The sequence below is a fragment of the Mesocricetus auratus genome, unplaced genomic scaffold (assembly GCF_017639785.1).
Source record: "Mesocricetus auratus isolate SY011 unplaced genomic scaffold, BCM_Maur_2.0 Super-Scaffold_100676, whole genome shotgun sequence".
NCBI classification, from domain to species: Eukaryota; Metazoa; Chordata; class Mammalia; order Rodentia; family Cricetidae; genus Mesocricetus; species Mesocricetus auratus.
The window spans coordinates 27,618,458-27,633,556 of NW_024429266.1; the positions used below are offsets into that span (position 1 = coordinate 27,618,458).

General features: G+C 38.1%; 1 protein-coding gene across 6 annotated transcripts in view; it reads right to left on the minus strand.

Moving 5' to 3' along the window:
- Nme7 (NME/NM23 family member 7) overlaps positions 1 to 15,099 on the minus strand; it is a 126,490-nt gene that overhangs the window by 49,885 nt on the left and 61,506 nt on the right. For all 6 annotated transcript variants that reach the window (XM_021227932.2, XM_021227931.2, XM_013114304.3 and 3 more), the window contains 3 exons: positions 11,029 to 11,093; positions 8,892 to 8,960; positions 3,767 to 3,868 (listed from right to left, as the gene is read on the minus strand). In XM_021227932.2, the coding sequence (XP_021083591.1) occupies positions 3,767 to 3,868; positions 8,892 to 8,960; positions 11,029 to 11,093 (236 nt within the window). The remainder of the gene's footprint in view (positions 1 to 3,766; positions 3,869 to 8,891; positions 8,961 to 11,028; positions 11,094 to 15,099) is intronic.

Sequence of the window (15,099 nt, forward strand, 5' to 3'; positions counted from 1 at the left end):
GCTCTCAGCTTCCCCAGCACCATGCCCACCTGCCACCATGCTCCCCACCAAGATGATGATGGACTAAGTCTCTGAAACTGTAAGCAAGTCCTTAAATACTTTCCTTTATAAGAATTGCCTTGGTTATGGTTTATCTTTACAGTAATAGGATAGTAACTAAGACACATGTTACTAATGTCACAATAATAGTTATTTCAGCATAATGTATGCTTTTTATTGTTTCAGCATAATGTATGCCTTTTATTGTTTCCTTAACAAAAAAGCAATGCAGTTTACTTAAGAAACAATAAATATATTGTAATATAGTGTAATATTTCCCCCCACTCATTTCTTAATACTCCACATCCTAATTGGGGCAATATCAGTAGTCTTTGAATCTCTATCATTTTAGCTTTACTACAACCAACACATGCCCCTCTGAAGGGAACAAGGTTGTCACCCCAAAGGCAGCATTTAGCATGTCCTATCTTACTCAACCACTTCATAAAATCAAGATCTAAAAGCAAAGTCACCCCCAAGCAGCTCATTCAAGTCTTCCCATCCTGCCCACTACCTGTGGCGTGGTACCTCAGGGTGCATTTCCTAAGAACTCAAAAAAAGTAAGGAAAATTACCTGGTAATACTTACAGCATGCTAGGCGCAATTCTAAGAAGCACAACCACATTAGCTGATATACGCATCATATAGGGTTATTTTGTTTGTTTGTTTGTTTGTTTTATTGGTGACGAAACAAGAAGCATTTGCAGGTGACTGTTGCTGAGACCTACTTCAAAGCAACTATGCATTATGTACCGTTCCTCCTCTGCTCTTGGCCCCCACAGAAGGCAGACACAGTCAATGGAAATGTAAGACCCTGCTGCTGCTCTGATACCCTCTCAGTGTACTACACTTTTTAAGGTCTGTTCATGGTCTGTTCCTTCCAGTAGACTGTAACTTCTATGAGAGCAAGGGCTATTGCCTGGTCTGTTGACCGCAGTATCTCCAGTTTTTAGGGAAGTGCTGAATGTACAAGAGGACTCCACAAAACACTTCGCAAATGAAGAAGGAATGAGTCCACCCAAACAACCAATTAATTAACATAATAGTGTAATATAAGCATGAGAGTAGGATCAGAAGTTAAGAGTGAACAAGAAGGATTTGCTGATGTATTATAAACGATATCTTAGAGGAATAGGTCAGAGAAGGGAAGATTACTGTTAGCAAAGGAACAAAGTGTAAAACATTTTCTAATTCCAGGAATGCTTATTGGAACCCTGTTGATCTCCTGTTCTCTAGGACAAGGATTCTCAATCTTACCTTGTCCCAGTCTCATTTTGAAATCTGATGAAGTCAATGAATTTTTCCCAAGGCCAAATGTGAAAATGCAAATATGTAGGATTGATATTTCAACATTTTAATCACATTTTCTGATACAGTATGACACATGTACTTATTAAGATCTAGTGTCAGTTTATAAACAATGAAAATGAAAAACACAAAATCAAAACGCACAGTGGAGTAATCCCAACTACACCTTCTAGAGGCAAGATCCAAGAACATGAAAGCCTCCAAACTAAACCGTGAGACTGGGCTCCTGAAAGAACAAGAAGTCAGCTTAGCTATTCTCACCATGCCCCAGCCACAGAACCTAGCAGCTTGCTCATACTACTCCAACAAAAAATGTTCACTGAGTAAATACCTATAAAGGAAGAGAATCAGCACGCTTTTCTTTTCAGTACTGTCATGTCTACAGGATATCCACGTGCTCACTCTCCAATTCTTCCTCAGTGAGCACTTCCTGCCATCTCCAGCCTGTCCTTGAATACCATAAGAAAGGAAGAGCTGGCTGTGAAGTGATGCTTTCCTCTCAGCAAGGACTTTAACCACATCATCTCTCACCTTTATCACCTGCTCATTCATCACATTCCGCTAGATGACACGCTCTTCGGTAAGCTTCCTTGCTACCCGTCCTTAGGCTGAGCTACCTATGCTAAAATTCTGAGTTTCCATTTCACTTGTAAATATTTAGCAATGGGAGAGTTACAATGCATGAAAACTAACCACTTAAAGGTCCTCCAGGAGAAACAAATGACCCTCCCACCTTATACTGAGACTATCATGTGCACCACTTTGCCTAATGGAAGACCTCTATCTTTATATCCACCAGTGCCAGTACAGGCTCAATAATTATTTACTGTGTATATGAGAGAATGAAACAATGTTAAAGCTTAATTTTTTCTTTTTTGTTAATTTTATTTCTCTAATATTTCCTATTTGGTCAGCTGATCATTCAGATTTTAATTTTCTCAAAAAATTAAAAGTCCCATTTGGCTATCAAACAAGAAGCAGAAATTAAAATCAACAAGAATGGCTTTCTCCTCAGGTCAAAGTTACCCTTTCCTAACTTCTTATGACTGACATTCAGGAAACACACAGCATCAGCACCACTCTCTCCCAGTGTTCTCTACACTAAGCATCACCTTTCACAACCCATGTATAATTTCTACCCTTTCCCCCCAAAAAATACAAAGGAGGCTTTGTTGGCTTTCTTGACGTTGTCAATCTGTCCTTCTTTACTTCTAGAATCCCCTTCTTTAATCTCTTTCAATTTAATTTGTTTCAGTTGTACCAAAGAAACAGTCCTGAGCTGGGCGGTGGTGGCGCACGCCTTTAATCCCAGCACTCGGGAGGCAGAGGCAGGCGGATCTCTGTGAGTTCGAGGCCAGGCTGGACTGACAGCCTCAAAAACAATACAGAGAAACCCTGTCTCGTAAAAACCAAAAAAAAAAAAAAAATCCTGTAATAATTCTTAAAACTGAGTTACATATAAAAAAAAACCCTCTAATATATACATTTTCTACCTTATTTCCTCTACTTAGGAAAATACTTATCTCCTCATGCTTCCAAAAATGCACTTCACCAAAGCCAAGGAAGTAATCTGGTTGTGCATCAGAGAGGGCTCCGGGTCCTTCACTGCTGTCTTTGGACCTGTGACACACCCTTTCACATCCTCCTATCTTCCTTGCACGTGAATTTTCCTTCGACTCTTTCTTCCTCTAGCATGGCTTAAAATTGCCCTTACATTAGCTGCTCTCTTACCACACACTTCTTCAACACTTGAATTTGCCAACTACCAATTGTTTGGTATTTATTTGTAGTTTCCACTGAGAGTCCAATTGTTCTAGAAGCTCTGTATACATGTATTATATATCACTGTTATATCTCACTTAGACAAGTTCAACTGCTCATATTTTTTATGTATCTAGAAAAAAGCCACCATATTTATATTTTCATATTTAGTTCTATACCCTGTCTATTTGAAAGGATAATATCTTTGAAAAATTTTATTTCAAAGTTTACAGAATTATTTGCTTTGACTCATAACTTAGCAAATAGAAAGAAGAAAACAGTGCCATAGTAAATAATACTCTATCCATTCTCTATTGTCTCTAGGCAAATAACAATTACTCTTTTGTAAAACACTATTTTGAACAATTTTTGCACATTTCACTTCATATAATTTATAAGATAAAAAATTAAAAATTGAACTTGTTAAAATATTTACTTAATTTGCCAGGCGGTGGTGGCGCACGCCTTTAATCCCAGCACTCGGGAGGCAGAGGCAGGCGGATCTCTGTGAGTTCGAGGCTGGGCTGGACTGACAGCCTCCAAAACAATACAGAGAAACCCTGTCTCATAAAACCAAAAAAAAAAAAAGAAAAAAAAAAAAGAACAAAATATTTAGTTAATTCATGACAAAAAATAAAGCAATAGTTTAAAAACTTACAGGATCAGCAGGTCCACAAAATTCTCGAAATGTCTTTGTAGAATCATTCTGTTGGATCTCTACTGCCACACAAGAGCCAGAGCACATTTCTGTCACCATATCCTTGGATATACAATGTAAGAGAAAACAAAGGAATTAAAAGAACTGAATATTTTACCTCGATTCTTTTCATTGCACTACTTTCCTACTATTTCCAGTCTGAAAATGGCCACCTCTGACGTATTCCCATGTGTGTCCTGGACATTTGCACTTTTTGCACTATGGCTACCTTTGCTTCAAAGGAGTTTGCTTCATCACCTCACCTTTACTTCTAGTATCATTAGCATTTTAAGGCCGTGTTTGACTCCTCTCATCACCTAAAATCATTTCTAGCTTCTCTTCCTTCCAGATCCCCTCTTTTCTTCAGCACATTTTCATTAAACTGATATTCCTAAAATATAAATAGTGGTGTTTCTCCTGGAGGATCTTTAAAAACCTATAATGTAGTTAGCAACAAGGAATAACATCTACAAACTAGAAAAAAAATAATTAGTTTCCATGTATTGAATGGTAGGGGCCAAAGGACTGTGACTCTTGAAGCCAGATAGTTCCCCACCTTACAAAGCTTAAAAACAAGACTAGACAGAGTCAAACTGAACCAAAGTCACTCAACTGAAAAGCAGAACAAATCCCAGCACTCGTTACGGGAAACAATCCATTTCACCACACTCAACACACTATAAGACAGTTATCATTACCAAGCATGAGAAGTAGTAGGAGAATACAAGCCAATAGAAGAACAACAGTTAGCAAGTAGACATCGACCCAGCAGACAAGTGCAACGTAATGAGCACAAAATCGCTACTACAGCTGTTATAAATGAGCCTGCACGCTTAAGTTATAGGAGAAACAGACATTATAAGGAAAAATTAAGTAACAGAAGATTCAAACCTAGAAATGAAATCAAAGACACGTCACTAAAAAATGCTTTGGATGGGAGAGCAGGCCACGACAGTACAGATCAGTGAATCTGAAATAGGTACTTGAAACTGCTTCAACACAAGCAAGGGAACCAACAATGAAGAAAAACAGAAGGCATTGTGGGACAATGTCACACTATCTACCATGGTATGCTGGAAGACCAGCTGACGGAGAACTATCTCAGGAAATGATTCATAAAAGTTTTCCAAATTTCTACCCATAAACATGTCCAACAAAGAATTATGAAAGGGGAAAAAAACTGGAAGAAAAGTATAAGAGAGTCCATCACAACTAGCAAGAAACAAAACAAAATCTAAAAGAAAAACAAAGCAAAACAATACAGGAGAGCAAAGACAGACAATAGCAGTGGCATGACAAGGCCTGCCTGTCTAAACATGTGCCCAAATAACAGCATATTTTTAAAACAAAGACACAGAAAAAGTTCTTCAGACAAATATGAACTGTGAGAAGTCAATACCACAGTGGTTCTCAACCTGTGGATCATGACTCCCACAAGGGTCACATATCCTATATATAAATATTTACATTACAATTTATAACAGTAGAAAATTATAGTTATGAAGTAGCAATGAAATAATTTTATGCTTGGGGGTCACCACAACATGAGGAACTGTATTAAAAAGTTGCAGCATTAGGAAGATTAAGAACCACTTCAATACCAGAATCCCTGTCTATAAGACATGGTCAACACATTGTAAATATGTATGAAATTCTCAAAGAATAAACAGCAAAATGTTAAATTTCTGAAGAAGAGAGAGACAAACAGAAAATATGGACTTACACAAAACAGGAGTACATGTGGATAAATATAAAACACTTTTCTTTTTTTGTTGCCTTAAAGATAATTACTCAAGGGTTCATAAACTCTCATGTATAGCTAAGGAGTTAAAGGCAGTTGATGGCTTCTGGGGAAGAGAGTAGGGGCTTTGGAGGACCTGGAAAGAGTTAAGGGGAGGAGTAGGGAGAATATAATCAAAACATATTGCATACATGTATGAAACTACAGGAAAATTAAATAAAATATATTTAAAACAGAAAAAGATAATTATTCAAAGAAATATATTAGATGTTTTTGTTGTTCTTTGTTTGTTTAAGAGCATAGTCCCAGGTGAATGGCCTCTTATGTATGTATGTATGTATGCATGTATGTATGTTCCTACTTTTGAAACAAGATCTCATTATGTAGCAGGTACTGGCCTGGATCTTGCTATGTAGATCTCCCGTCTGGTCTCTGCTTCTGAGTATTGAGATTGAAGGAATGTGTTACCATGCTCAGGACAGTGGGTGTTTATTCGTTTGTTTTGATTTTGGGAAGGAGATGGAGCTTGGGGGTGGGGGTCTGGAAAGAGTTAAGGGAAGTAGTGGGGAAAATAAATCAAAATACATTGCATGCATGTGTGAAATTCCAAAAAAATTCAATAAAAAACAGGAAAAAGATAATATTTAAAGAAAAATATTAGTTGTTTATCACACATATAAAAATAAATGATAAAATAATGCCTAGGATAAAGGTTTTTAACTTGCTGTGAAATGACATAATGAAGAACAGGATTGGAGAAAAGCGCTTTCTCACGGTGTCTGGAACACTCAACACATCTTTTCACTTTCTTGTCAACACTGAAAAGCACTTACGTAAAAGTGAAGATAAATAGAGACTTTGAGGAAGACCAACCAGGGGTTTCTGAAGGTGAGTCAAACCCAGCAGCAGAGTGAGGGAAGGTAGTGAGAAACGAGGCTGGATTATAGTAGGCCATGCTAGTCCAAGTGACTTCAGTGCATTTATAATGTACAAGGCCAAACTAAATTAACTTATTATAGGACATATTTAAATATTACCCACTGTCACTGTACCTAATAGAAATGACAGAGTTAGAAGGGCTTCATAAGTAATGTGATACATATAACCCTATTTAGAATACCTAAATGGACCCTAATGCCATTTTGTTATTTTTATACATAACTGTGTTGGATTTGATTTTCTATTTCATGCTGTTAAAGTACTGCCTACACATAACATGCCAAGTTCTCAGTCAGAAGACATCAAACACTCCCTGAAAAGGAGAAAAAAAATTTGCCTTTCTTCCTTCCTTTCCTTCTTTGTCTGTGTCTCTTTCTTTGTGTCACTGCTGGCAGCAGTCAACAGAACAGCAGATATATAGCCTACTCCAAATGAGCAAAAAAGAAGAAAGAACAGACACCAAGCAAAGAATGCCACCAAACACATAATGTCTTTCTTTAAAAATTGACTCAAGGCTGGCCAGCCTGGTACTTGCTATATGTAGTCCAGGCTAGCCTCCACCTTATAGCCACCCTCCTGCCTTAGTCTTTGGAGTTGTGGGGTCTGAGTGTGAGTCACCACACCCAGGTTTCTTTAGGCTGGAGCCTAATCTGAGACAAGCATTTCTGGCAGGTGTCTAATTTAAAGGTCTATACAGAAATTGAAGAGTTTTTTGTTTGTTTGTTTTTGTTTTTCTTAGTTGGGTCCTATTCTGTAGCCTAGGCTGGCCTCAAATGTATGACCATCTTGCTTCAGCTTCGCAAGTGCTGGGATCATACCACCAAGTATATAAACATAATATAAAAAAACCAGATTGACCAACAACATCAAAATCTTGGGATATAACAGGAATGGTATTAAGGGGAAAGAAGTGAGCCCCAAATTGAACAAGTATGAGGACAAATCCTGTCTCTTTAAATTTTGATTGTTCATAAAGTTTGTTCTTTTTTACATTTCTTGAGTTTTAAAAAATACTGCATCAAAATAGTATTTATCGTGATTCATGCATTTTAAGCACTCCTTCAGTTTTTCTCAAGGTGAATGGATGCCTTGTGCCTTGTTCTCATCACCTTAGACTTGTCCCAGTTTGTGGAGTTGGAGTGACACTGGTGAAACCTGCACCAATGAGCCCCCTCCCCTCCTGACTCTATAAACACCATGGTGTGCGGTGGGCACTGCTCAGTCTTTCTCCCACAGCCTGCTTGGATGCCTGCCTGGGTGGGTAGGAAGGAGACAGCTGGGCAGGGAGAGGGTTTCCTACAGAATAAAACCAGGGAGGTTGCTCTCCATTGACTGCTGTGTTTGGACTTGATCTGTTACTAGATTGTATTTACCACTCTGTTTTAAAAAAAAAAAAATGAGGACAAATGAAAAGAAACAGAAAAAAAAAATTGACTCAAAATGTTTTGGTCCTCCCAGTTTTTAGTTAAGGAGAAATTTTCTCAAAACTTGTGGTTGCTTATTTTTCAGAGCCTTTTGCGGACCTAAGACAGTTCTACATGGAATATTGAAGTAAATGTCTATCCTTACTGAAACCTAACTTCTATTAATGCACATCATGTGTCTTTATCACAAAACTGTAAAGTCTACAGTAGATGTTCAATCAGTATATGCTCTTATCATGATAAGGTCAAGATTATCATCCTTTTTAAGATAATTTTGAAGTTAAATTTGAATGCAAGCATAAATTATCAACAAAAAATCCACTATGAAAGACTATTACTAAACTCAACAGTAACAAAACCAACAGCAGCAGCAAATAGTCATCAAGTACTCTCAATGAAGAGATCACTTTACATAATTTGTTTGAATTAGTTCTCACAACAATCTTCTAATACTGCATCATTATCATTCTATGCATGGGCTAATAAAAGCTCTAAAAGAGTAAATAACTGGCATCCTGGGAACTGAACTTAGGCCCTTTGAAATAGCAACAAGTTCTCTTAACCACTGAATCCTCTCATCAGTCCCATATTGAACATCTTTCAGTCATCTGTTAGACAGTCACATTTGTTTTTTTAAGAAATATCATTTCAGATTCTTTGTATTTCTCTCTCTCCCCCTTTGAGATAGGATTCACTATGCTGCTCACTTCCATCCTCAATCCTGATCCCTCTGCTTCTACCTCCCAAGCATTAGGTAAGTCATGCATCATTACCTGGCTCTTTGTTTTAAAAATTAGGTTAGTTGTCAGTCATCTTACTATTGAGTTGTTTGAGTTCTTAATAGAATTGGACATTAATTCTCTATCAGATATATGGTTAATAATTCACTCTTCAAAATACTTTCAATAATTTTCAGATTTCCAAGATTGAAACGCACACACTGCTTTCAGTTGCATTATTTTACAATGATTTTGATACTTACATTATACTCAGGCACTACACCTTTATAAACTTCATAGAATTCTTCAACATTAGCCCGATCCATATTAAACTACAAAAAAAAAGTAAGCCAATCATGTGAGTTAAAGTTAGCATAAGCACTTATCATTCCTTAGACACATACTTTTACTTTTTGCTATGTGGTATCTTTTCTCCACACTGGTCTCAAACACACTATGAAACTCAGGATAGCCTTGAACTTTTAACTGTTCTGTCTCAGCATTCCAAGTGTTGGAATTATAGCTACCTGCCACCATACCTGTCTTCTTTTAACTTCAAAATGTAGGTTTTCGATATTTTATTATTTGAAGAAGCATTACTAAAGACCAGCTGATCAATAATCACTTTATTGCTTATTGATTATTGTTTACTGAATATATAACATGCAATACATGACTGAGTTTTATACATGTATCATCTCATATAATTCTCACAATCCTATGGCACAAGTACTTAGCATGCCACTGCTAAGACTTAGAGGTACCACGAGACCTCTCCAAATTGGCCTCTGTCACTCCCAGAATCGGACACCACTGACCATGCACTCATCCACTATTTTACAACTTTTAGAATGAAACCCTATTCTTGATAGGATTTCAAATGAGGCATAGACAATATGATGCTGTTTATCGGTAGATTGGACATACAAGGAAAGTAAGCACAGATCCCTTGGAGCTTGTGGAGAAAATGGAAAGCTATACTTCTGCCCTCTCAAGCATTTGGAAAAATTGTTAATACTGATTTGTAACAAATCACTTAGACATGTGGGCTGGACTTCCTTCTAGCCATCAAAAACAAGTATGAATAAGACATACATGTTTATAAAACACATCCAAACAACTTCTTAAAAAGTTGTTTGTTTCAAATTCAATTATGGATAAAATTTTGTTATGTTTAACAGTTTCACTAACTAAAACATTAATTTAAAGAAAGGGCATCTGAACCCTAACTTTGCCCCTTTTCCTTTGCTTCTCCAGTGTTTTCAGGCCTGGAGATCACTGAGAAGTGACAGTCTACACAGTCAGCAACACACATCAGAAGGATTGACCGGCATAGGCAGCATTACTGTTAACAGGGAGGGAAGTCTGTTTGATTATAATGCTTTATACCATTAGTGCATCAAAGTGTGACATAAAACATAACTTAATAAAAGTCTATTTAATCTACAGCACAAACCCACAGTGGCAAATAATAACATTGCCATGGCCTAGAGAAACTGAGGGTAAGGATGCCTGACCAGGGTCATATGCCTAGAAAACTGTTGAGTCTAGGTTCTGAAAATACTATCTCTGGCTCTAGACATCAACAATTGCATTTACCATTATCTTATAATACCCCTATAATCAATAGGTTCACATTATTTATAATGATTTCTTGTCAAATGTACCAGGGAGAACAGTACAAAGGAATCCACGGTTACCAAACTATGCGCTATGGCTCCAGTCAAGGACTTTCTGAGAATGTCCGAGGAGGCAATTCTAGGTGAGTATGGGCCTGAGGCTTAAGAGCTATGGGGGAGATTAAATACACTAACATTTGAGGGACAGTTTAGAAACCAGCCCCAGGCTCAGAGTGCCAAGGGAATCTGAACTCACATCACCTCCTTCTGCACCATTTGCTAAGAAACCTAGAACACGGAATGCTCACTGACACACCTCACTTAGATCCTATTTGTCATTTGTAAGACAGAAATAGTCTTTGTTCCCTCTTTTCAGCTGAAGTTCCAAGAAATGAAGAAACTTTGAAGCTTAAATCAGGTCTATCATTTGAATATTAGTATCTTAAAAAATGACCATATAGATTAAATAATTAAAACATGCTTTTATTATGAAGTTTTGAGTTCAGTTTTTCATTGCTGTTGTTTTGTTTTGTGTTATTTTTGTCTAGCCTGGAACTCACCACACACATCAGGCTGGCCTCAAATGCATACCTACCTCTCCTTCCAGAGTGCTGTGATTAAAGGCCTACTCTACCAGATCCAGCCAGGTTATTGAATTTGTATGTCTTTAATTTTAATAAATTCAAATCTCAAGTGCATGATGAACATTCAGTTAAACACATTTTAAGGCTCATTAAAAAATAATCCTTCCATACATGATGGCTCATTGCAAACCACTCACCATCTGCATCGCTGAGATTTTAAAACATGCATCTCGAATAGCTATTAAGATCTTTCCCAACAGTCCTAAAAATGAAGAACAAATTGGTTCAAGATATAAAAATTTAAAACTATTTTACATTTCTAAGAAATACAAATTTTCAATATCAGTGTTATTTGTTTCTACTCCAAATAAGGAAAATGTCGTATCTCTGTAAGAAAGAGTAAGTAAATCCCTGAACAGATCACCACACTTAATCATTTGACTCTCTCGGTAAATGCTTCAAGAATATCAATGATGGTCTGAGAACAATGCAAAAAGCTTTTAAGCTACTATTTTGCCTTTAAGGCCCCAATAAATCTAGTGATGAAAATCAAATGACTTTGAAATAACACTACCAAGAAGTAAAATGACAAGATACTGGATATAAAAGGAAAAAGTCAAATGACTGAAAAGGTGGGCAGAGATTTCAAGGGGGAATGAAAGTGTGTATTGTTCTTAAATCCTGAAGGAGGATGATAGACTTTACATAAAGCCAGAAAAGTGTGAGTGTCTCAGAGAAGACGAATATCAACAAGAAGAGAGAGATTGTCCCCAACTGAAGGCCTGTGTCCTTGTTTGTTTCATTTTCCCCTGTGATATACACTGTGGTGGTTTAAATAAAAATGGACCTCAGAGGCCCCTGTATTTGAAAGTCTGGTTCTTAGTTGATGAACTGTTTATGAAGGATTGAAGAGGTGTATGGCCTTGGAAGAGGGAGTGTGTCATTTAGGGAGGACTTACACGTTTCAAAAGCCCACACCAGGTCCAGTCTCCCTCTCTCTATCCCTGGCTTAAGGATCAGATGTAAGCTCTCAGCTACTGCCCCATTCCAGTGCCAAGCTTCCTGCCATAATGGAAATGGACTAACCCTCTGAAACTGTAGCCCACTCCCTAATTAAATGTTTTTCTTTTATAAGTTGCTTTGGTCATGGTATGTCTTCAAACCAATTGATCAATAACTAAGACATACCATGACCAAAAGAAACTTGGGCCAAAAGGGATTTATTTCAGTTTACAAGTTTATACTCTATCATGAAGGGAAGTTGGTGTATAAATCTCAAGGCAGGAGACTGAAGCAGGAACTGAAACAGAGACCATGGAGGAACCCTGATTATTGGCTTGCTCTTCATAGCTTGTATAGCCTTTCCTTCTAGCCTTCCCTCTCTCCCTCCCCCCTTACTTCCATGCTATCTTCTTTCTTTTCATTTTTCTTCTTCTCCTCCTCTTCTCTCCTACTTTCCCCCCTCACCCCCCCCTCTGCTTTTTGAGACAGGGTCTCACTATGTAGTTTTGACTGGACTGGAACTTGCTATGTAAACCAGTTTAGCCTCAAACTCATAGAGATCTGCCTGCCTCTGCTTCCGCAGTGATGGGATTAAAGGCCTGTGCCAACACTCCTTTCCAATACAACCCAGGACACCTGCCCAGGGGTGGTACTTCCCACAGTGAGCTGCCCTTCTCATATCAACCAAGAAACTGCCACACAGACTTGCCTATAGGCCAATATGATGGAGGCAATTTCTCAACTGATAGTCTTTCTTCCCAAATATCTCAACATTTGTGTCAACTTGACAAAAACAAACCAGCACAGTCCTAGATGTCAACATGAAGAATTTGAACACACATTCTGTCACAAATAGGTGGTTTTTATAAGGGAGGCTCTGCTGACTCTTAAGAGTACTGCACTAATTTTGACATAGCTTTGTTTCAAATAAAAATCTCATTATATATACATACACTGGTTACTCTATTTTTTCCCTTTTATTCCTGTCACCACCGCCACCTCCACCAGTCCCTTTCTCAGAATCCCAACTTTGGTTTTAAGTTGTGACCCATTTAACCAAGGCCATCTATGTGACCAGTAGATTGGAATGACCTATTGGAGTTGGGTGGATAGATACACAACTGAAGGCAATGATTACACTCTCTAGCCCACATTCTGATTCTAACAGGCAGTTCAGCAGCAAGGGGCAGGTCTCTGAAACCTCGCCTCCATCCTCCATCCATTCCTGAATGTTGAGGGGCCCCATTCTTATGCAGACCCAATGTTGGCATCCTTAGCTATTGTGAGTTGTGACAGCAATCACTGCATGTTGCCCAGAAAATAACTTGGACTTTTCAAGTAAACTACAACTCTATCTCTTCTCTGTCTCTTACACGAAGAAATATTACATGTTGCTGTATGAATCTTGATGAAAGTGTGGGTCAGTATTGCATTAGCCAATATAAAGATAAATCTATAGTCTGTGCCTATTGTAAGCCTATATTATAGATCTATAATCCTATTAAACTATCTTCTTTTGTGGGATGTATTATTTGAACACAATAATTCTACTTATTGCCAACAAGTATGATGCTATAGCCCTAGCATTACCACTACTGTCAGACACAGGTTCAATTCCTACCTGAAAATTCCCACTAGCTTAGGTAATATGACATTACTGCTCCCATGGCCATTATCCAGCCTGCTCAATATCCATGGATACTGCCTTTTTATGTCCACTTGATTATGTATGCTGATAAGTCACAGATGCATTTAAGAAAGTAGTTTTGTGTTTAATCACTTAGAACACAACAGGCAATAACCATATGTCCTATACTTTGTCCTAGATAGAAAATATTCAGATGACTGAACAAATGGCAATAACTATGTAAATAAAGCACATGCATATAGTAATAAGACAAAATACTATCCCAGGAAGCAAAAGACAAAAGGGTCAAAAAAGAGTGTCTTACTTAGCACAGCTACTGTATTTTATAACTCCATGAATGGCACCTCTTAAATGTTCTAATATCAAATCATTTCTCCATCTCCACTCACTATATTTTTTACCTGATTTGTTCAAAAGTTTCTTTTCAGATGTCTTTCTCATATCAACTCATAGAATATTAGATATTTATTATTAGATATATATTATTCTTCCTGTGACTATACCCAATTTCCCTTTAAGGTAAGTGATTTCTCTAATCACTTGATTAGAGAACTGTCTATCTACTTTCTATATGACCCAATAACCACAACCTCCATTGAAATGTCAAGAGGTGACCCCAGATCTAAGCAAAACCAATCATAACACTTTGATTGCCAGGCTACAGTAGTTTAGTAAGGACTGGAATAATAATTAGCTTAAGCCGCAGAGTACTTCCCTGATATATTTTTTTAAAGCTGAAACGGGGTAAAACACACTTTCCACTGTATTCATAAGGGCGTGGACCCTCTACAGTTGGCAGTTCTCCTTTCTTCCAAAATCCTGGGAAATTAATACAGAAGGATGAAGCTAAGAGTCAAAAGAAGCAAAGATGAAGCAGAATAACACAGAGACACGTTGGGCCTAAGAAAGGCTCCGATGAGAGCCCCAGTGTAAGCTCCTGAGCCTGGCTAGAGTTTGTCTTTAACCTGTAACCTCCACATGGGGGGTGGCTCAGCCCCCTGCCTAACTACCTGCCTGCTTGGTGGAATACTATTGGCCCTTAATCCTCAAGTCACCTTACCCTATCCTATATTTCCCATCCCCTACCTCAGTCCTATATAAGTTCCTGCCTATTGGAATAAATTGAGATCCTGCTTTGAAAGACTCCCGACTCAGTGTGTGTTTTTTCTCCCTGGTAACTAATGGGGGGAGGATCTGAGTTGTCCACACTCACTATCCTGCTCAGCCCTGGGAAGAGACCAGCCAGACCAGCCTTTCCCCAGCTCTACCTGCAGGGGGGACCCTGCAGAGACAAAGCTGTTGTTTATTCTTCCCTAAACCCAGAACAATCCCTTTTCTTCTTGTAGTCTTGTAAAACTGAGACACGGGATCCAACTTGGCTTTCCTCTCTTGAACCAACAGTGTCCTCCTTCTGCTACCTGTTTATATAGGAAGTAAAATGCTGCATCCTGAGAAGGAAATGTTGAAGCTGGAAAGCTGGAACCAAGAAGAAACTACTTCCTGAAAACTGTGCCATTCTCATGCATGTTGCGTATAGACAGAAGAGGATATCCTCCCCAGCAAACTCATGCACAGCCAAGTCAGATGTTGGCTGGTTACTCCCACGAGTTCTGTGCCA